This window comes from Puma concolor, chromosome A3, assembly GCF_028749965.1.
Source record: "Puma concolor isolate L17-30 chromosome A3, mPumCon1.1.hap2, whole genome shotgun sequence".
NCBI classification, from domain to species: Eukaryota; Metazoa; Chordata; class Mammalia; order Carnivora; family Felidae; genus Puma; species Puma concolor.
The window spans coordinates 59,325,421-59,348,527 of NC_141669.1; the positions used below are offsets into that span (position 1 = coordinate 59,325,421).

Below are 23,107 nucleotides of genomic sequence, written 5' to 3' on the forward strand. Positions count from 1 at the left end.
GAAAATCTTGTATCTTCCAAAGTTAACTGATGATTTAAAAATATTTTTGTAAGCATGTGGATTTGTATATATTTAAGATTTTTGCTGTTTTTATTTTTGTCAGTGTTCATAATGTTCTGTCTTTTGTAGAAATCTCCTCAGGTTCATTCTTGTGGCCTTTTACATAATTCCATGAGCTTTTGCTTAATAATTTTCTTACTTTGTGTTATGATTAGATGTTCATATCATACATTTTTTTCCCCAGACTTATAATCCACTATATTTCTAGTGGAAATAAGAAACTTGTTTCTTTCAGTAGGAAATGGTATTGAGAAATTATGCTCTGGATACCAGAGATATTCCTTGCTACTGGATTGGTCATTATCTCTAGACCTTTGTAGTGGACAGAGCTAGAAAATAGATTTTTCTTTTTAAAGAAAAAGTAGGAGTTCATATTGATAGTCCTAATTTAAATTCAGGACTATAAAGATTTTACTTTTTTAATCTTATATATGTAAGTCCTTTAAAACAGGCTGAAGGTGAAAACTGTGGCTCTCGATGACACTAACATAATTACTCATTTATTTTATCCCACAGTCTACATAGAATGCTCTCAGAACTAACAGTATTATTACTACAAACATGGAGGATTTCTTTCTCTTCTTTAAGCTATATCTTGGTGGGATGAATAGGTACATTACGTTTTAAAGTCACTTGAAATAATTCTTCTTTGTGTACATTTGCTGCTAACTTGATGTGTATTTAAATACATTTGTTTCATTGCTTTTGATATTTAAGGATTGAATTTATTAAATGTAATCTTGTACTATAACTATGTTAAGTAGTTATGTGGTTCTGAGTCAAATCTCTGAAACAAATGATATTCAGAAAAATTTAATTTCTATCTTGTTCCTTCCTTCCTACCTACCCTATAAGTCACCCTTTTAAAATGTTTTAGTTTGTACTTATCCATCATCCATCCAGCCATCTCTGTCTTTGTTCTTCATCTTAGATAAGCATTAGTAAATTGTATATACTTTTCTCCACCTTGCTGTTTTAACCTTACAGTATACCCTGGAGATCACTCTACAGTGTGTATTCTCAATGGGAGGCTATCACCTTAAGGGGGCAAGAGTTGGTTCTTGAGGGTGAAAGAAAAACTTGGATATTATAATGACTTGTGACCCTCCAGGGGGCCAAGGTATATAAACAGATATACAGTATATATGTGATATTAGTGTGTGGGGGTTGGTGGTGGTGATTAGGAATAAAAAGGTCTAAAAGGACTTCTTGGGGCAATACTGAAAAAAAGAAGACTGAGAAACTGTAGCAGTATATAGTATATTACTTGGTATTCCTCAATTATTTTAAAAGTGTATAGTGTCTATTACGATATAGTCAACTAGCCCTCTGTTTTTCAGCATTTGAGTAGTTTGTATTCCTTTGCAATTACGGACAGTGCTGCAATGAATGTATATGTTCTTTTGTTTTTTTTTTTTTTGTTTTTTTTTTTTTAATTTTTTTTTCAACGTTTTTATTTATTTTTGGGACAGAGAGAGACAGAGCATGAACGGGGGAGGGGCAGAGAGAGAGGGAGACACAGAATCGGAAACAGGCTCCAGGCTCTGAGCCATCAGCCCAGAGCCCGACGCGGGGCTCGAACTCACGGACCGCGAGATCGTGACCTGGCTGAAGTCGGACGCTTAACCGACTGCGCCACCCAGGCGCCCCGTATATGTTCTTTTGTATTTTTAAGAGTGTATCTTTGAGACAGATACTGAGAAGTGAGATTCCCAGGTCAAAGGTTAAATGCCTATGTAATTTGCTAGACATTGCCAAACTTCCTTATGGCAGTGTTTTAGTTTGTACTAGTGAATATGTTCTACGTTAGCTTATTGTGAGACACTGGTGTCATTTATGAGAATCTTACTATCTTCTAATTGGCTCTGAGAAATATAATTTTCATATTACAAAATGCAAATATATACATTATTTCACCATTGGATTTTTTTCAAAATTATCACTACACTGCTTACCATATGTTGTTTAGATGAGAAAAATGGATCTATCTAAAAGGTCACATAGTTTGTTTTATTTATTTAAAATTTTTTTAATGTTTATTTTTGAGAGAGAGAGAAAGAGCACATATGGGGGAGGGGCAGAGAGAGAGGGAGACACAGAATCCGAAGCAGGCTCCAGGCTCTGAGCTGTCAGCACAGAGCCCTACATGGGCTAGAACTCAGGAACCATGAGATGATGACCTGAGCCACAGTTGGATGCTTAACCACCTGAACCACCCAGGCGCCCCAAAGGTCACATAGTTTATACTAGTTTTTAAAAAATGTGCTGTATCTGGTCTTAGTAAAGATAGTTGCTGACATTAGTTTTGCAAGTAAATGGTGAGTATATGTATTTTTAAATGTTTTTTATTCAATAACAAATGTCTAAATTTAAGGTAAATTTTAAATTTAGACATTTAAATATACATATTTTGAAATTATACCAAAAATAGAGCTTAAATTTTTTTATATAATATATAAACAGATTTCTCGTTGGCCCATTTCACTTAATTTTTGAAATACTTTGGCCAACTACATCACCTAGTTTTCTTTAATCCATTGTTTTTATGAAGCTTTTAGTTTGTATAGTAAAGATCTCTTTGTATGTGAAGGTAGTGATCCTTAGTTCCCTGGTGAGCAGACTATATGCATCAATCTTGTCATTTGGTTGCTGCATGCTTTCTTTAGGGAATTGGTTCCAAATCCTGTTTGCAGTATTTGCCTTCACCATCCCCACAACTGCTCATCTGATTAGAGTCCTTCTCACTCTTATCCTATGTAGGATCTATAAATATTAGAGGTAGATTAAAAAGGAACATTATATTTTATGAGAAAAAGTTCCATGGATATACTGTTTCTTAGCAGTTTTGTATTTTCAGTTTTGTGTTCTGACTTTCAGTATAATGACCTGGGGGAGATTGCACAGTAACTCAGACTATTCATAACAGAGATTGAATTGAGTCAGTCTGTCCATGTGATCCATTAGGTATTTATATCTTCCTGACAGGGCTGTAGTAGGCACTTGTATTTGTATTTGTGGAATAAATGAATGGCTGGGCAGCTACTGGCATTGCCATGCAGTAAATGGTTAATTAGGAAAGGACTTAGAATAGCTGAATATTTTGTCTGTGAAAAGCGGACAAAAAAAGCAGTCATGAAATTTCTAGAACTATGTGTCCTACAACACATTTAAGTGTTTGGAGGTTAAACATGTAAAAAGAAAAAGAATATGGGAGATGATGTGAAACTGTTGCAGTTATTTTTGTTAAAGGATTTCATTTTACATTACATTGTTGCACAAAATACTGCTGCTAGAAAAGTTTTGCCTACTAGTTTCCTTGACTGTGGAGCGAATTTGGGTTTTTAAAGAATATACGTCACATTTTCCTCTTCCTTTGTAGGCATTTGGGATCACAACTTTGTGAATTGGAAAAACTGATAGATAAAATGATGATTGCAGAGTTTTCTACTTATTCTCATAGTGACTTAAACAGACCACTGGATGATGACTGTCAAATTTTAGAAGAGGTACGTGTCTTAAACTGTGGATGAAATTGGTGTCATTGCTTAGTGTTAATTCCTAATAGTATTAGTTTAGAACACATTCTTCTCAGATTATAATGAGCAAAAAAAAATTTCAAGCTCAGTCAGACCTCTGTGAAGTCCTTCCCTAACTATGTGATTTTAGCAAGCACCATAATTGTTCATTATCCTATAAAGTTAGAGAATAAATTAACTTTATAGCTTAATTAGAAATTGGATTTAAAATGAGGTCTTATATATATCTTATAAACCAAGCTTAAAATATAGATATAGGATGAATTAACATATATCCATGTGTATGCATGTACTGGAGTATGTTTGTTATAAAAGTGATCATTATTATATAGTAATTTATCAGTCATTAACAGTCACTGAACCCCTGTTATGAACATGTTTTATGCATATGCTTATACATAAGATCCAGGCTTCACTTATCTGCTGACTGTTCAATGCTGATTACCACCAAGAACTAGGAAAGGATCCAGAAGCCCTGATAGCAGCCTAAGTAAAGAGATTTTTGTATGTGTTAGCAGTTAATTCCCCACAAATAGTCCAGGTCATCAGGATTTGAGAAGGATACTTTCTACCTACTTGTTGAAACTATGCTAAAATGTACTCATATTTTTTTTGTCCCCAAGACAGCTTCATTTGATCCACTGTAGTGCATTAGGATTTATCTGTTTTTAAAACTATGACTCCAATAATCTGATGACAAGATAGCTGTAGAAGGGGTTTTTGGGGGCTTCTAGAAAATACCATGTGCAGGATAGAGATCTGAGGATCAAATAATGAAACGCTTGATGTTGAATATTTCTACTTCTGAGTGACATTATTCTATATTTAAATTGTGAAATTCCATACTTTTATTTTAATAGGAAAGACTTGTATCTCTTGTATTTGGACTTTTAAAACAAAGAAAACTTAATTTTTTAGAAATCTATAGTGAAGAAATGATTATTACAGCAAAGAATATCATTAAACAGGTAAATATACATTTTTATTTGATATATTTTGGTCTAGAATCTTTTTTTTTAATTTTTTTAATGTTTATTTTTTGAGAGTGAGAAAGCATGAGTGGGGGAGGGGCAGAGAGCAAAGGAGACAGAATCCGAAGCAGGCTCCACACTGTCAGTGCAGAGCCCTATGTGGGGTTTGAACTCATGAATTGCAAGACCATGAAGTCAAGAGTCAATGCTTAACTGACTGAGCCACCCAGGTGCCCCTAGAATCTTTTTATCAAATTTATTTTTACATGATCTAATAATAATATATATGCAGTATAATAGTAACATTTTCTCATTTATTTAAAAACTTAGAATATAGAAAAATAGAAGAAAAAATAGACCTACTAGCCAAAAGATTATCACTTTAAGAATATTTCTAAGTGTAGGGGGATCTGGGTCGCTCAGTCGGTTGAACATCTGACTCTTGATTTCGGCTCATGTCGTGTGATCCCAGGACAATGAGATCAAGCCCCAGGGTCATGGAATCAAGCCCCACATTGGGATCTGTGCTGAGCGTGGAACATGCTTAAGATTTTCTCTCTCTCCCTCATGCCCCTCCCCTCAGCTGTGTGTGTGTGTTTGTGTGTGTGTGTGTGTGTGTGTGTGTTCTCTCTCTCTCTTAAAAAAAAAAAGTATTTTTAAGTGTAATTCTAAGTGTAAATTGTTACTGATGTTTTTCATTGTTGCTATCATACTGTATATATGATTGTGAATTGTACATATATTTCAGAATCATAACATAAGCATTTTCTCTTATAAGCCTTCAGACACATCATTTTTGATGGTTGTATAAAATCCTATCCACATTTTATTAGTTATGCCTTTCTTCTGTGTTGAATATTTACATTTTTTCAGTTCGGTACTATAGAACACTGTGACACACATATTTGGTGTAAAGTTTTGTTGGGTTTTTCCATAGTTAAGACTATTTTCTTATAGCTGATTTCTAGATGTGGAATTATTGGTCAGAGAGTGAAAAGTATTTTTAAAGCTATTTGATAGAGTTGAATTGCTTTCTAAAAAGATTTTACCAAATACATTCTCACCTGCAGTAGGTAAATGTTTATTTCCTCTTATCCTTATCTTTAAGAAATTATTATTGTAAACTAAAACCTTTTTCAGTCTCATCTTTGTTTTGCTGTTTTACTCTGATAAATATTAAACATTAAACTTCAGTTTTTCTAAATATGAGAAACAATAATTTTAAATATACTTATTAGGCTTAATGATCATCATCAGGTTGAATGTACATTTCTGAGTTTTTAATGTTTAAATAAAACAAGCAAAAAAAGATTAGTAATCATACCACCTTTTTTACTTCTTTTGAATACTAAAACACTATATTTTAAAATTGTTATGACCACTTTCAAAAATTGTTGGCAATAGCTACTAGCACTAAATGTACACATATATTGTAACTCAGCAATTCTACTGCCAGGTATTTATCAGCAGAAATGCATATATAAATTTACCAAAACAGCATAATATTTCATGGCAGCACTATTTGTAATAAAAACTGGAAAAACCCAAATTTTTCTTTTTTTTTTTCTTTGAAAAACCCAAATTCTGTCATCAGTAAAAAAAAAAAAAAAAAAAAAAAAAAATGATCGAGTTGTGGTATATTTGTATGAATACTGTACAGCAATGAGAATGAATAAATCACATGGAACAAATGGATGAATATCACATATATAATGTGGAGCCAAATAAACCAGACACAAAGGAGTCACAAAGGAGACACACTTTTGTAATTAATCTATGATATTAGAATTAATCTGTGGTATTAAAAATCAAGATAGTATCTTCTCGGAGAAAGTAGTGACTAGAAGGGAAGCAAGAGAGGTGTTTACTGGCAGTGTTTAATTTCATGATCCGAGTTTTCATTACACAAGTGTACTCCATTTGTAAAAATAGATTTGAACATAATTTGTGTAGTTTTATATATGTATGTGATACTTCTAAACAATTTTATGAAACTGCTGTGTTGTAATTCCCAGGATTCTCCTGAAGCCTAAGCATTTTTTTAACTTAATCTGTTACATATATTGCAAGAAAACATAACCTCCAAAATGAACTTTTTTTTGGAATTTTAATATGGGGCTTATACCTTATTCCTAAGAATTATGGTTCTGGGTGTTGTTCTGTTTGTTTGGTGTGTGGTTTTGAATAGTTTTAAATAGTAAGGGATTTTAGTTAATATAACAGCAAGCATATCCTGGAATAATTATTTAATAGGGTAAGGATATAATGCTACAGTGTTTTATACACCTTGACGTGTGTATAAAAGACACAAGAGACGTCTGGTAAAATGATCGTAGTCATTGAGGTCATTTTTTTTTTTTTTTCCCGTGGAAGCCATTTTTAATATGTAAATGAACCATGAGGTACTTAGAATTCTAAAGATGTTAATTGAATTTTTTTCTTAAAATTTGCAGTGTGTGATTAATAAAGTTTCACAAATAGAAGAAATTGACACAGATGTTATTGTGAAGTAAGTATAAATATTACGTTGGGAGTTATCAGTTAGGGAAAAGATGACACATTAGAATAATCTGAGGAGGATTTAATTAAGGAATTATTTACTAAGGTATGGGCAGAGTGTAGAAAAATCACAAGTGACAGTGCAGTACCTTTAAGGGACAAGAGATGAGAACAGTAGGATTCAGGAGAAGGCCACTTAGTAGTAGGAAAAAAAAAGGCCTGTAGTAGTTGAAGTGATCTGCAGTGCTGGAGGCAGTCTTCCTGAGACAACCTCTCAGGGAGGGAGGTGGAGCTATCAGTACCTTTCTTCCTTCCAGTGTTTTATAAGGGCTCCTCCTTGGCCACGCCCAGCAGGTCAGCCTCCCAGGGCAAGAGGCTACAACGTAGGTATGGAGGAGAGAAATTGAAGATGGTCCATTTCAGAGGAATCACAGTGTTATGTTTAAATTATTTAGCTATCTGATTAAAACCCAGCTTCTAATTGACTTTGAGGAATTTGAGTACATGATTTTGAATTGCCTCATGCCTGTAATTTTTTGTTTTCGCCCTTTAAATTCCTATTTTTTTTCATTTTGAGATTGGTGATAAATATTTTATAACTGAATTTCTAGTTCATATAGATATCTAAACTCTATTTATTAAGTGGCCCAAAATATGAATAGCAATATGAATCACTGTGAAATTTTTCCAGGCCAAATTCATAGAATAAGGATTGAGGGGTTTTAATTTCTACACTATTACCTAGTGAAAACTCTGTTTCAGAATTAGTTGAAGCAACCGTAACAATGCAGGAATCACTAGTAGTTGGAAAAATTAAGTTACTGGTATTCTGTTAAAAGCTCTATGGACCTGGAGAGTCAGTTATTTTAAATTTTATTCCCTAGGAAATTTTCTCAAATAGAAAAATTCCTGTATTGCAAATATAGAAGTATCTTTTGAGAATAAACTCCTAAGTGCCCAAAGACAAATATTTTTTTCTTTGAATTTTTTTTCTTCTAGGCTTGCAGATCAGATGAGAATGTTGAATTTTCCTCAGTGGTTTGATCTGCTGAAGGACATTTTCTCTAAGTTTACAATTTTCCTACAAAGAGTTAAGGTAAGTTTATGTGATTTTCAGTTTATCCAGAATATCACTAAAATTAAGTCCACTTTCTAGATATATACATATAGAATCAGATTAGAAAAACATAATTTCTTTGTTTTTTGTAATTTTTTTACTGTTTGTTTATTTTGACAGGGGGTGGGGAAGGGGCAGAGAGAGGGAATCCCAAGCAGGCTCCATGCTGTCAGCACACAGCCCAATGCAGAGCTCAGTCTCATGAACTGTGGTATCATGACCTGAGCCAAAATCAAGAATGAGCCATTGAACTGACTGACCACCCAGGCACCCCTGTTTTTGTAATTTCTCTAAAGAGCCTTGGTTTCAAATAAGATTTGAAGTGCTTCAGAGTATTTTGATACTCTATAATTTAGGATAAGTTTTGTATTAAAAAATATAGTGCTTACTTGGCATTAAATATTATAAAATAATATTTCCTCTTATGATTTTGTGATTTTTGAATCTCTCTAGATTATCTATAGGCACAATATATGAAACACTCAAAAATCTGTTCTAAACCACTAATGTTTTCTAGAAATCTTTAATCCTGATATAATGGTATTTTTTAAAAAAATTTTTTGGGGCGCCTGGGTGGCGCAGTCGGTTAAGCGTCTGACTTCAGCCAGGTCACGATCTCGCGGTCCGTGAGTTCGAGCCCCGCGTCGGGCTCTGGGCTGATGGCTCAGAGCTTGGAGCCTGTTTCCGATTCTGTGTCTCCCTCTCTCTCTGCCCCTCCCCCGTTCATGCTCGTCTCTCTCTGTCCCAAAAATAAATAAACGTTGAAAAAAAAAAATTTAAAAAAAAAAAAAAATTTTTTTAATGTTTATTTATTTTTGAGAGAGAGAGAGAGAGAGAGACAGTGTGTGAGCAGGGGAGGGGCAGAGAGAGAGGGAGACACAGAATCTGAAGCAGGCTCCAGGCTCTGAGCTGTCAGCACAGATCCTGACGCAGGGCTTGAACTCACGAACTGTGAGATCATGACCTGAGCCAAAGTCAGGCTTAACCGACTGAGCCACCCAGCCGCCCCAACAGCATTTTTTAACATATAATTCATATTTAAATTGCTCTACTAATGTCCTTTATTTTGCAGGCTTTTATTTTACTTTTTAATCTGAGGTCCGATCAAGGATTATGCATTTACATTTAATTATTCTGTCTCTTCAGTATAATCACTTAATTTTAAACCAGTCAATATAAGGAAAAGAACATATGCCACAGAGCATTTTTCAGAAGAAAAGATGTCACAGACTAATGCATTGTAGTTAGAATCACTAACATGTCACAGCTGTGTTTTAATAAGACAATGCTTAGGAATTACTGAATGTAACAGGTTGTGAAATTTGCTATTCTTTGAATTATCAGATGTCAGTATTGTGTTACATGTGCTAGTTAACATCCCTGGCATCTCCTTAGTATTCTGTTAAATGGCCTGGGGGACTTTGGTACTTAATCTGTGACATGACTTTATCAACATTGGAGTGATGCTAAGTCATGTGTATAACCTTTCTGAGTGGGAAAGGTTTTTAAAAATGTGATTCACTGTACTTTAGGCTCCTACCAAAATGTTGGTCCCACTCATTTGTAGTGATGATAGCAAACCTATAGATGTGGATTGCTCAAATAACTAAGCCACGTTTTCACTTTTTCTCATATTCCCGCCATGACTTCATCACACATACTTCTATTATTGTATGTCTGGATGTATATAACTCTTACACTGCAGATTGTAGAATTGACCAACTTTTTGCCAGTATTCTTTTTTATTTAAGTATAATTAATATACAGTGTTCTGGGGGCGCCTGGGTGGTTCAGTTGGTTAAGCGTCCGACTTTGGCTTAGGTCATGATTGATGTCACAGTTTGTGAGTTCGAGCCCTGCATCAGGCTCTGTGTTGACAGCTCAGAGCCTGGAGCCTGTTTTGGATTCTGTGTCTCCCTCTTTTTCTGCCCTTTCCCCACTAGTGCTCTCTCTCTCTCTCAAAAATAAATGAATATTAAAAAATTAAAATACACTGTTCTATTAGTTTCCAGTGTATAATATAATGATTCAGCAGTTCTATAAATTACTCAGTGCTCATTACAATAAGTGTACTCTTAATCCCCTTCACCTATTTCACCCTTCTTCCCACCTCTCTCCTGTTTGGCAACCACCAGTTGTCTATATGTATGAGTCTGTTTTTTTCTCTTTTTTTCTGTTTGTTTTGTTTTTTATATTCCACATATGAATGAAATCGTATGGTATTTGTCTTTCTCTGACTTACTTCATTTAGCATTATACCCTCTAGATTCTTCCATGTTGTTGCAGATGGCAAGATTTCATTCTTTTTTTATGGTTGAGTAATGTTCCGTTGTATATATATATACCACATCTTTATCCATTCATCTATGGATGAACACTTGGGTTGCTTTCATATCTTTTGCCAGTAATTTTTTTATAGCTATTTCACTTTTAGGTTCTCTATCAGTTAAACTAAGTCAAATCTTTATTTGATATATATACAATATGGGAACAGTGATTTATCATAGTTGTAGTTTCTCATTTTCACATTTAGACCCCTTAAGCTAATACTTCTGTAAAACATCTTTGAAGATGATATATAACGTATAAATATGGTTCTTTTTTCTTTGAAAAAAGTTTGTGATTCTGTAAGGATATAATTTCATTGAAAAATAATGTTAATTACAAGCTGTTCATTTTTAATTGAGAATTTTCAAATAACTGCAAATTGGAAAGAACCCAGATATCTAACAGTAGAGGGAAGGGTAAAGTAAATTATGCCTGGTATATTCATTACCATGGAATATCATGCATCTGAGGATTTTTAATGTTGAAGAAAATGTGTAGGTTATAACATTAAGTGAAGGGACAGTATAGGCCTGTTTATATAGTATGTGATCAGCTATGTTAAAAAGATTTATTATCTCTTCATCTTCATACAATAAAGAGACAGTTTGTCTTTTTGGTGGTTATCTTTTGGCAGTATAATTTAAATTCATTATTAATTTCTTTGTTTTTCCTAAATATTTCTTCAAAGAGAGGTATTACTTTTATAATCAGAAAAGGTTGTTTTGGCTTTTACTAGTGTTTACCACATTATAGGAATAAACTATTTGAAGTTCATAATTTAATTTACCAGTACACAAAGGCTCCAGTTTCTTCATATTCTAACACTTGTTTTTCTTGTTTTGTTTTTTGTTTTTGTTTTTTGATAGTAGCCATTTGAATGGGTGTGAGGTGGTATCTCATTTTGGTTTTGATTTGTATTTTTCTAATGATTAGTGATGTTGAGCATCCTTTCGTATGCTCATTGGCCATTAGTATGTCTTCTTTGGAGAAATACTTTCTTTGCTCATTTTTTAATCAGATTTTTTTGTTGAGTTGTAAGAGTTCTTTATATATTGTGGCTATTTAACCCCTTACTAGATATATGGTAGGCAAATTATGTTTAGTGTAACCTATTTAAGATACTTAGAATATATGCAATGTACTCTCAGGAGATTGCTACTTAAATCAATGAAAATACAGAACTCCATTCTTAAGCTTTAGGGAACCCATTTCTCTTGAGTAGTTCTTTTTCACAAAGTCACCTTTACTGTGATAAAAGATTGGTGTAATTATGACATGCATGACCTTGACACTCATTTATAAGATTTTAAAAAGTACATATGCAAAATTCACTTTTGGGGACTTTAGATACATGTTATTTTAAATCCTTTAAAAATATATCCTGTTTTCTTATAGGCAACGTTAAATATCATTCACAGCGTTGTTCTCTCAGTTCTTGACAAAAACCGAAGGACCAGGGAATTGGAAGAGATTTCACAACAGAAGAATGCTGCAAAAGACAATTCACTGGACACAGAAGTGGCTTATTTAATCCATGAAGGCTTGTTTATAAGTGATGCATTCAATGAGGGTGAATTAACACCTATAGCAATCGACACTACCTCTCAAAGAAATGCATCTCCAAATAGTGAGCCCTGCAGCAGTGATTCGGTATCCGAACCAGAATGTACTACTGATTCTTCATCCAGCAAAGAGCAGACATCATCATCTGCTACTCCAGGAGGTGTGGATATGATGTGAGTATGCTGACTGCTGCCAACTTTATAAGATTTTGAGTAAGACTGATTTTTTCAATTTATTGAAAAACCATATGAACTTTGGTCTTGGAATTTAACAAAAATAAATTAATTTTACAAAACACATATCTTTTTGAAAATGTAATGTAAGGAGGTGAGCATTGGAAGTAATTGAAAATTACAGAATTTTAAGGCTGGAAAGGAACCATTTAATTAAATGCCCTTATTTCAGAGCATTTATTTGACTTATTTAAAGTCACTAGTGGCAGAACTTGTCCTGAAAATCAGGTCAGCATTACCTTGTTTATTTTTCTTTCTTTTCCTATAACGCCTTTGTATTTTGTATATAGTGAAGATCTGTTTGATTTAGTTTTTCAAAGGCATGAATTTCCAAGCGGATCATACCATTTTTTCAAACATGACTTTTTAAAACTTACTTTGAAATAATTTCAGATTTACAGAAGATTTGCCAGAATTGTACGAAAAAGTCATTTGTTGACAGTTTACCACATTGCCTTCTTTCTCCCTTTCTTCCTTTTTCTCTTTCTTGCTCCCTTCTTCTTTGTCTCTCATGATAATATTTTTTTCTGAATCATTTGGCAAAAGGTTGCAGACATGATGTCCCATTATTTCCGTATTCTTAAGTGTATATTTCCTAAAATACAAGAATACTCTCTTAAATAACTACAGTTAACCAATTATAATGAAGAAAACATTGATACATTATTACCTTGCAATCCATACATCCCATTCACAGTTCACCAGTTGTCCCAATAACCTCTTGTGTGGAAAAAACAAAACAAGGCCAATAAAATCTTTCTGACCCAAGAACGTAGTATGGATTTAATTATCGTTAAGAATAATAACTCAGCATGTACTTTTATTTTTACACAAGTCAGCCTATGGCCAAGGAGTTTATGTAGGTTGCAGTTACAGCATAAAGTCAACTGTAATACCTTCCTCCTCACCAAAAAGAAAGCCCTGAACTACATATTAATAAAAATATTTTTTCTCTGTTCAGGCTAACATTTCACATTTACTGGTTAGGGTGCAGTCTAAAACTTACAAGGGGTATACAAATCCTATAGCTCAAACAGCGTAGAATTTTGTTTCTGTCATGTAACCGTTCAGAGATGAGAGGTCCACAGTGGAGACGGCAGCTCTGCTGTCCTCATTTTCCAGCTTTCATCTGTAAAGAGGCTGCTTCAGCTTTTATCATCAAATCCGCATCCTTAGCTGCAGGATGGAAAGGACAAAGGGTGGTACCCTCCTTAATTTTTTGTTTTGTTTTAACTTTTTACTTGGAGTATAATGCACATATAGGCCAATATATCAATTGTACGTGTTCACCTCCATGATTGTAAAGTGAGTACACTGGTGTAATCACCACCCAAATTAAGAAATAGAACATTACCAGCTCTCTGGAAACCTTCCTTGCAACTGTGTTTTCACTCTTTCCCAAGGAAGACCACAAAAACTGTTGGTTTTTCTGGTTTTTAAACTATATAAATGGAACCATAAATGGAATCATGTTCTTTTGTCTCAAATTTCTTTCCCTCAAAATTGTATTTGTGCTATTCTTCTAAGTTGTTGCATGTAGCAGTAATTTTATTTGTGTACAGTATTCCCCTTTCTGACTACACCATTATGTATTCTACTGTAAATGAAATTTGTGTTATTTCCATTTTGATTGTTGTCAACATTCTTCTAGGTGTCTTTTGTATATGTGTATAAGCATAATATATACCTAAGAATGATTGAGGTATATGAATGGTCAGTTTAGCTAATAAGAGTTTCCCATAGTGATTGTACTCTTTTATAGTCCCATCAGCAATGTGAAAGAGTTCCTGTTTTTCTACATCTTCATTCAGTCTTGGGTGTTGTCAGTCTTTTACATGTTAGCCATTCTGGTGGGTATGTTGCAGGTATATTAGTTTTACTTTTTATTTCCCTGATCATTGGTAAGAGATCACTTTTCATATATTCATTGACTATTTGATGTTCTCTTTTGTGAAGCGCCTATTCAAGTTCTTTGCCCACTTCTCTGCTGGGCTGTGTTCATTTCTTACTGATTTATGGGAGTTCTTTATGTAGTCTCAGCACAAGCCTTTGTAAGGTAACTGCAGTGCAGATATGGGCACAAAAGAAGAAATAATTTCCCAGGCAGGAAATGGGAAAAGAAAAATAATGGAAAGAATTAGACAGTTTTGTGGTTTTTTTAAACATTTATTTTAAATTGTGGTGAAAAACACATAACAAAATATACCATCTTAACCATTTCTAAATGCACAGTCCAGTAGTAGTAAGTATATTTATATTGTTGTGCACCCAATCTCCAAGACCTTTTTCATCTTGCAAAACTAAAACTCTATACCCATTTAGCAACAACTCCCCATTTCTTCCTCTACCTGTCCCCTAGAAGCCACCCTTCTACTTTTGGTCTTTGTGAGTTCAACTACTTTAGGTACTTCATATAAGTGGAATTATACAGTATTTGTCCTTTTGTTATTGGCTCAATTCACTTAGTATACTGTCTTCAAAGTTCATCCATGTTCTAGTATGTGTGAGAATTTCCTTCCTTTTTAAGGCCAAATAATATTCCATTGTATGTATACATCACATGTTTTTATCCATTCATCTGTTGGTGTACTTTTGGATTACTTCCATCTTTTGGCTATTGTGAATAGTGCTACTGTGAACGTGGGTATGCAAATCTCTTTGAGATCCTGCTTTTAGTTCTTTTCTGTATGTACCCAAAAGCAGAAATGCTACATCATCTTTATAAAGTTTTTTTTTTTTTTTTTTTCCTGTGAATGTGAAAGAGATCCAATTAAACTTAAAAAATTAAAATTCTTTTTAGGGGCACCTGGGTGGCTCAGTCAGTTAAGCATCTGACTTTTGAATTTGGCTCAGGTCATGATCTCACGGTTGGTGAGTTTGAGCCCTGTGTTGGGCTGTGCTTTGACAGCTTGGAGCCTGCTTGGGATTCTGTTTCTTTTTCTCTCTCTGTCCTTCCCTGCCTACTGTCTGTCTCTCTCTCTCTCTCTCTCTCTCTAAACAGACTTAAAAAAAATTCTTTGTAAAAAGCAACATTACAAATAACTAAATTAAATGATTTTCTTAAAATACCAAACTTCCCATCTTTTTGGATGGTCACCCTACTTAAAGATATGAGAGTTGTTTTTATGTGCTATTTTTTTTAATGTTTATTTACTTTTGAGAGAGAAAGAGACAGAGCGTGAGTGGGGAAGGGGCAGAGAGAGGGAGACACAGAATCCCAAGCAGGCTTCAGGCTCTGACCTGTCAGCACAGAGCCTGACGCGGAGCTCGAACCCACGAACCATGAGATCGTGACCTGAGCCAAAGTCAGACGCTCAACTGACTGAGCCACCCAGGCACCCCTGTTTTTTTTAATCTTTGTGAATTGCTAGCATATTGCCAAGAGTTTCATGTTCTTAATCTTTCTATTACATGGGGGCAAATTTTAAACATCCTTCACAAAATGCAATTTTATTTCAGTAGTAAATTTGAACTGTATTTATTTTTTTTTTTTTAAATTTTTTTTTTTTTTTAACGTTTATTTATTTTTTTGGGACAGAGAGAGACAGAGCATGAACGGGGGAGGGGCAGAGAGAGAGGGAGACACAGAATCAGAAATAGGCTCCAGGCTCTGAGCCATCAGCCCAGAGCCCGACGCGGGGCTCGAACTCATGGACCGCGAGATCGTGACCTGGCTGAAGTCGGACGCTTAACCGACTGCGCCACCCAGGCGCCCCTGAACTGTATTTAAAAAAATTTTTTTTAATGTTTATTTATTTTTGAGAGAGAGAGTGTGAACAGGGAGGAGCAGAGAGAGAAGGAGACACAGAATCTGAGGAAGGATTCAGGCTCTGAGCTGTCAGTACAGAGCCCCACATGGGGCTGAAACCCACAAACTGCGAGATCATGACCTGAACCCAAGTCGGACACTCAACAGACTGAGCCGCCCAGGCGCCTTGTAAATTTGACCTTTAAAATTTAAGCAAACAATTTTGTGGGAGTTGGTATTGAAATAGCATTGGACTATTTATATAAAAGTAAATGTTGGAGTGGAGGAAGCTTAGCAGATTAGAAATGGAATTAGACTGATTCTAGGTTCTAGTCCTTTAACCTGTGACCTTGGGTAGGTCATTTAAACTTTCAAAGATTCAGTGTCCTCATCCTTAAAGTAGTTATTTATCTACCTGTCTTGGGAGTGTGAGAACCGAATGAGTTGCTTTTTCTGAGAGTAAGAATATTAATCCTTTATTTTATTTTTTAATTTTAATTTTATTTTTTATTTATTGTGAGAGAGAGTGAGCATGAGTTGGGGAGGAGCAGAGGGAGACGGGGAGAGAGAACCCTAAGTAGGTTCTGCTGCTGTCAGTGTGGAGCCTAAGGCATGCTTCAGTCTCATGAACCATGAGATCATGACCGGAGTTGAAATCAAGAGTCAAATGTTAACTGACTTAGTCAGCCAGGTGTTCCTCCCTCTATTACTTTAAAGCATCGGTAAATAAATTTAATGATATTATAATTTTGAAGGATAGCAGGCAATAACTTCCCTTAATACCTTAACCCAGTTAGGGTAGTGGTTTGCCTCAAATTAACATACATCAGATTCTCTTTGTAAGACCTTTGAAAATTATTTTAATTCTATTGAAAGGGAGAGAAATGATGCAAAGGCACTTAAACTTGGTTCATAATAGCACTGCATTGAATTGTTGGTATGGAATCAGTGGTCTTTATACATGCCTTAAGAAAAACAAATGTTTAAAAACAGGAAGTCTTCTCAAAACTGGAAAAAATACATTTCGTCTTATACATATTTCTGTTTGTCAGTTCTTTGAGGACAGCAACCTGTTGTGTCCTCTCTAGTACAGTGCTCAGGAAATATTAGTTCAGTTGAACTGAATATTAACTATCATTCATAATTATAAGTAAAAAAAAAAGTGCCTATTTTTCATGAAATAATCTTCCTTCTTCCTCCTTCCAGTGTGTCATTTTAAGCACCCTGTGTACAGCCTGCCAAAGCTACCACCTTGTACCTAACTAGAATTTTTTATTTTTGCTGTAGTTTTTGCAGAATTTTCACTTGGAGTCTGAAATAAGTATGGAACATGCTACAGCAGAGAGAGAAAATTATTTCTATATAAGATTAGGGTAAAATATTTGTATTATCCAAGCTTATTTAAGTAATGATTCACCACACACAAAAAAAGCATTTGATACGTTACAGAATTCTTCCTCAAATGCAAATTTTATAGCTTTTTGTTTTTTATTGATATGCTACCTGTGGAGACAGTGTACTCACAATTTCCCCTGACTTGATCTCTTTTTTATCATTTTCAGGGTCAATGAAGACATGAAATTAACTGATTTAGAGCTAGAAAAACTGGCAAATAATATCCAGGAGTTATTGTATAGTGCCTCAGATATATGCCATGATCGAGCCGTCAAGTTTCTCATGTCAAGAGCAAAGGTTAATTGTTTGATAAAGCTTTAGATATTTTATATATAGTATAATTATTTTGAAGATCTAGAATCATATCCTTGCTTGTGTCCCTATGTTCCCCATAATGCATATTATGTATTTATATATATACACACACACACACACACACACACACACATACATATACATATATACGTATGTATATATATTTTTTTTTTTTGAGAGAGAGAGAGAGAGAGAGAGAGAGTGAGCACAAGCATGAGCAGGGGAGGGACGGAGGGAGAGGGAGAGAGAATCTTAAGCAGGTTCCATACCCAGTGCAGAGCCTGACAGTGGGACTCGATCTCATGACTGTGAGATCATGATCTGAGCCAAAAATCAAGAGTCGGATGGTTAACTGAGCCACCTAGGTGCCCCATCATATTATATTTTAAATACTTAATAAAGTTAATGGTACTGGTATGGCCTGTTAGGGAGATGTTGAAATGTAAAATAATCCAAATGAAAGAAATAGGAAAATCTATTATTCTTTGAAAAAAATTATTAAAAGACTTAATTTTGAAATATGTTACCTTAATTAATTTGACGTTAATATGCTATTTTATATGTATGTATATATATATATATGTATATATACACCCACACACACCATATATGTGTGTATAACTGGCCAATATGTTAATAAAATTAGTTGAATTCCAATATTGTGAAAATTTTATAGTATGACCTGAATTTATTTGAGCTACTGTATTATAAAGGAATCAGAGTAAAATTTGGACATTTTAAGTTTTTAATGTTCAATTTCTGGGACTGAGGTATTGAGAAATTTCATTAAAAATAATGTTAAGATAATACTCATGAATTAATATATAATGTATTATTAAAATAATTAATAGTAACATATCAAACTAAGTTTGTTTTATAGCTTGTTCATATTTGATGTTATTCCTAATTCTCTGTCATGATTTTTGTGTTATCTTTAAAATTTAGGATGGTTTTCTTGAGAAGCTAAATTCCACGGAATTCATAACACTTTCTAGATTAATGGAAACATTCATTTTAGATACTGAACACATCTGTGGAAGAAAAAGCATGTCATTACTTGGAGCACTTCAGAGCCAAGCTAATAAATTTGTAAACAGGTTTCATGAAGAGAGAAAAACTAAGCTGAGGTATCATTACCATGTTCATTCTGCTTTTCAGTTTTTTCCCTTTCCTTTACAAAACATGATTATATTTAATTGATTGGTTAACCAAAACCCCTAAAAAACCTATTTTCCACTAAAGGCAGACTGTGGAATTAAAATCCCATTTCTCAGCTTTCCAAAGTGGAATTAGAATGTTTATTTACTTGTCACAAAGATCCTCAATAGATTGGCTTTTCTTTTCCCACTCAGTGGTGAAGTTAATTATGTTTCATTACTCTTCTTGGATAGGCTAAGAGATATAAAAAGAAATATTTTCTGAAAGTACTCATTATGAATGATTTCAGTTTATTAAGGTATACATTTATTTTAAAAATCTTAGTACTAACAACAGCTAGTGGCCATTACTGTTTAAAAGTCAGTGCCTTGTTTACATGAGATCTACTTGAATTTAACTAAGATACATATAGTGTCTTTATTATTACTAAAAGATATGAGAACAAAAGTCTTACATACACACTCAACTCTTTTCTTTTTAACCAAAGAAGATCGTGTTGAAATATCAGCACAGAGCCTGACACAGGGCTCAATCTCACAAAACGTGAGATCATGACCTGAGCTAAAATCAAGAGTCGGATGCTCATTCGACTGAGTCAACCAAGTGCCTTGTTGAAATATTGTTAAAGTTTATCTTCCTTTTTTCTCCCCCTTTGAATAGCCTCCTCTTAGACAATGAGCGCTGGAAGCAAGCTGATGTTCCTGCAGAATTTCAGGATCTTGTTGATTCTATATCAGATGGAAAGATTGCTTTACCTGAAAAAAAGTCAGGGGGTATGTGTATTCTTTCACATGCTGTCTTCCAGTTTTACACTGTTTATTCATTTTATAGGAATGCTTAACATTTCTTTAATTGACACTGCCTCAATTGACTGGAAAAGTTATGTATGATAATTTGTAATAATAATTTCAGATATTTATTGATTGCTAACCATATGCCAGACCCTGGGCCAGGTGCTTTTACATGTATTATTCTAGTATATCCCCATAACAACCTTTGATGAAGATGCTATTGTTACCTTGTTTAACAGCAAGGAGGCATAAGGCTTCCAGGGGTTAAAGAATTCTGTACAAATGATGAGCTGAGATTTGAAACCTGCCTTATAATAATTTCATAGCTATGTTCTTAACCACTGTACTGTATTGTTTAAAGACACGTATTCATTCACTGAATACTAATAAGCTTCTACTCTGTGTTAGATATTGAGACCGAGATAACAGTTATAATTCTACTTTCAAAGGGCTAAGTCTAGGGGCACCTGGGTGGCTCAGTCTGTTAAGCATCTGATTCTTGATCTCAGCTCAGGTCTTAATCTTGTTGTTGTGAATTAAAGCCCCACATTAGGCTCTGTGCTGGGCCTGAAGCCTACTTAAAAAATAAAAATAAAAGGGCTGAGTCTAATAAAAAAAATGTGGATTAGCAATCACAGTTAATGCAGTAGTGATATGATAGAGAAAACCAAAATGTAAAAAACTGTAGAAAAAGAAAACTATGCAGGAAACTCAGAAGGAAAGGCTAGAGAAGTAGGAAGAAATCCAGAAGAACATAGAAGTAAAAAAATTAGAGTTTCAAGAAGAGAATTTTCATTGGTATCAAATGCCTGTTGGGTTTCATCTAAAAGAAATACAATAGCTGGAAGGTACTTTTGTATGCCAGTTAAAGTAGAGCTGTCCCGTGATAATAATGTAGGTAAACTTAAGTACAACTTATCCTATAACACCATATTTAAAATTGTGAGACTATCAAATATTTTTTTTCTAATTTTAAAAAAAAATTTAAGTAGATTCCATACGCAACATGGGGCTTGAATTTACTACCCTGAGATGAAGATTACATGCTCTACTGACTGAGCCGTCCAGGCTCCCCAGTTGTTGAATATTTTTAATGTTTGTTTATTTTTGAGAGAGGGAGAGACAGCACAAGCAGGGGAGGGGCAGAGAGAGAGGGAGACACAGAATCCAAAGCGGGCTCCAGGCTCTGAGCTGTCAGCACAGAGCCTGATAAGGGACGGCTCGAACCCACAGACCATGACCTGAGCTGAAGTCAGACGCTTAACTGACTGAGCCACTCAGGCACCCCTCAATTGTTGAATATTTTAAATGGAGGAGGCAGATGCATTTTCAAATTTTATGCATTTCATGAAATTTTAATATTTTTACATAGAAATATTTTTAAATTGTGTATTTCACATTTGCACCAAATGTGACTGCACTACAAGAGAAAGACTGAGTAAAATACAGATAGTGACCACTAGTTTGACATGGAGGAGGTCATTTGCAATTTTAGTAATTCAGTAGAGTGACAGAATCAGACTGTAGTTCAGTGCTAAGTAATTTGAAAGGTGAGGACCTGTAAACAAATGTAGCCTCCTTTTTCGACAGGTTTGTTTGTGAAGGGCAAGTGCATGATGAAGTAGCACTAGAAACCTAGGAGAATAATTAGATTATTATTTTAATCCACTCAGGGAGTTGAGAGAAGAGTTTTAAGGTAGGAGAAGCTGAATTATATTTTTGTGCTTAACAGAAAGAGAAAGAATGTTAAAGATAAGAGTGGAAGAGTGGCGCAGAGTGATTGTAAGGCAGGGCCTCTGGAATTAAATCCCGAGTTGAGAAAGGCTATCTCTTCTCACACTGTGACAGGAGAGGAGGGGTTAAGGACATGTGTAAAATAGAGTAGTTCATATAGAGCAGAGAAGAATTGAATGAATTAACTAGATTTCTGTTGCCTAGTGACCATTTTTTAGTAGGTAACAGTGTTGGGTGGCGGTCATAATCTTAATTGATTTTAAGATATTAGCAAAGCAAAAGTATTCAGGTAGCAAAGATTAAAAGAAAAACACCGATTATTCTAAATCACGATTTAAAATTATAAGATTTATCTCTCATTTATTCTTTCAAGCTATATTTGATGACTTACCACTTTGTGAGTTGCTGTGCTAGATGACAATGACGGTTTTTGTCCTGAACAGCTCAAAGTTTTACAATCCATTCTCATGCAAGCATAACAATTTTTTAACTAAAATGATATAGAGTGATTGAATTAACCATGTGTCTTTTTTTTTTACCCCCAAAGTGAACTGTTTATTTTTACTTTCTCTTTGGAGGATACTAACGATAAGAGGTTTCTTTTATAACTCTATTTCTGTCCCAGACTTTTATTTTTTCCTCTGAGTGAGAAAGTACATGCTATTAGAAGTCCATCACCATTTTACTTGTTCTTACCAAGTTAAGGATCCTTGGTTATTATTCATTCATTGACCACCATTCATTAATGAGTTACTAGCTACTTGTCTAGGCATTGGGAAAATGAAAGTTAATGGATAGCAATTAATATTAATTGAATGCTTACCTAAGGCTAGACAGTTTGTTCTCAGCACATTGCGTTCTTATTTATAGGCCCGTGAACTAGATACTGTTAGTATTCCCAGTTAACAAATATGGAAAGTGAGGCGCAAAGAAATTAGGCAACTTGCCTAAGGTTACAGAGCTAGGAAGTGGTAGAGCTGAGTTCCAGATACAGGCAGACTGATTTTAGGGCCCTTTCTTTTCACTACTATGCTCTGCCGTTTTCTCTGTAATGTAGAGAATTGGTTAAGACACAGTCCCTATCTTCAAAAATTTAATCTGGTATACAGATTAGAAATTTGAAATTGTGTCACACTGAATTTCTTTCCTTGAAGGAAATGAGGAAGTAGATGTTTAATGTCAAGTCAAAGGGACTTGAGGCTTGGGGAAGCATAATAATGGGCCCATGATAATCTAAATAATTTGGCTGATTAAGAACAATAATCCAGTCTACTCTACTTTTCACTTCAACATGCTGAGTTTTGTTTTATAACGGTAAGAAATACCACATGCTGAAAATAATTTCTGGACTGAAGTCTTGAAAATTATATCTCTCTATTGAGTATAGGAATTAGTTTATAATCTAAGAATTATAATATATATATATATATTATATATATATAATATATATAATATAGACAACCAGTTGAAATTCTAGTTCTGCCTTTCCAAACTAATATATTATTTTTTTTTACTCACTGATCATCTACCAGAGGGCAGACCTAGGATCGGCAGTTTGTAGTCATGATCTCTGTTGTTAACAAAAACACTGATAGTTTCCATTATCCATGTTTAATGGATACAGACGTTGACACTGAAAGAAGTTAACTAATTGGCACA

General features: G+C 34.3%; 1 protein-coding gene and 1 long non-coding RNA gene across 6 annotated transcripts in view; one reads left to right on the forward strand and one right to left on the reverse strand.

Annotated features, from left to right (window-relative positions):
* Positions 1–23,107, forward strand: part of VPS54 (VPS54 subunit of GARP complex) — a 139,392-nt gene that overhangs the window by 44,056 nt on the left and 72,229 nt on the right. For all 5 annotated transcript variants that reach the window (XR_015249178.1, XM_086701000.1, XM_086701001.1 and 2 more), the window contains exons 8-15: positions 3,440–3,566; positions 4,457–4,564; positions 7,021–7,076; positions 8,066–8,162; positions 11,907–12,247; positions 17,618–17,747; positions 18,711–18,892; positions 19,584–19,696. Coding sequence is in view for 4 of the 5 variants with exons in the window: in XM_086701000.1 (XP_086557126.1) it covers positions 3,440–3,566; positions 4,457–4,564; positions 7,021–7,076; positions 8,066–8,162; positions 11,907–12,247; positions 17,618–17,747; positions 18,711–18,892; positions 19,584–19,696 (1,154 nt within the window). In the remaining variant the exon portion in view is untranslated. The remainder of the gene's footprint in view (positions 1–3,439; positions 3,567–4,456; positions 4,565–7,020; positions 7,077–8,065; positions 8,163–11,906; positions 12,248–17,617; positions 17,748–18,710; positions 18,893–19,583; positions 19,697–23,107) is intronic.
* LOC147582481 (uncharacterized) lies at positions 12,434–22,861 on the reverse strand. Its single transcript, XR_015249181.1, has 2 exons — positions 21,840–22,861; positions 12,434–12,902 (listed from the first exon to the last, which is right to left on the reverse strand). It is a non-coding gene; the product is annotated as an uncharacterized LOC147582481 (long non-coding RNA).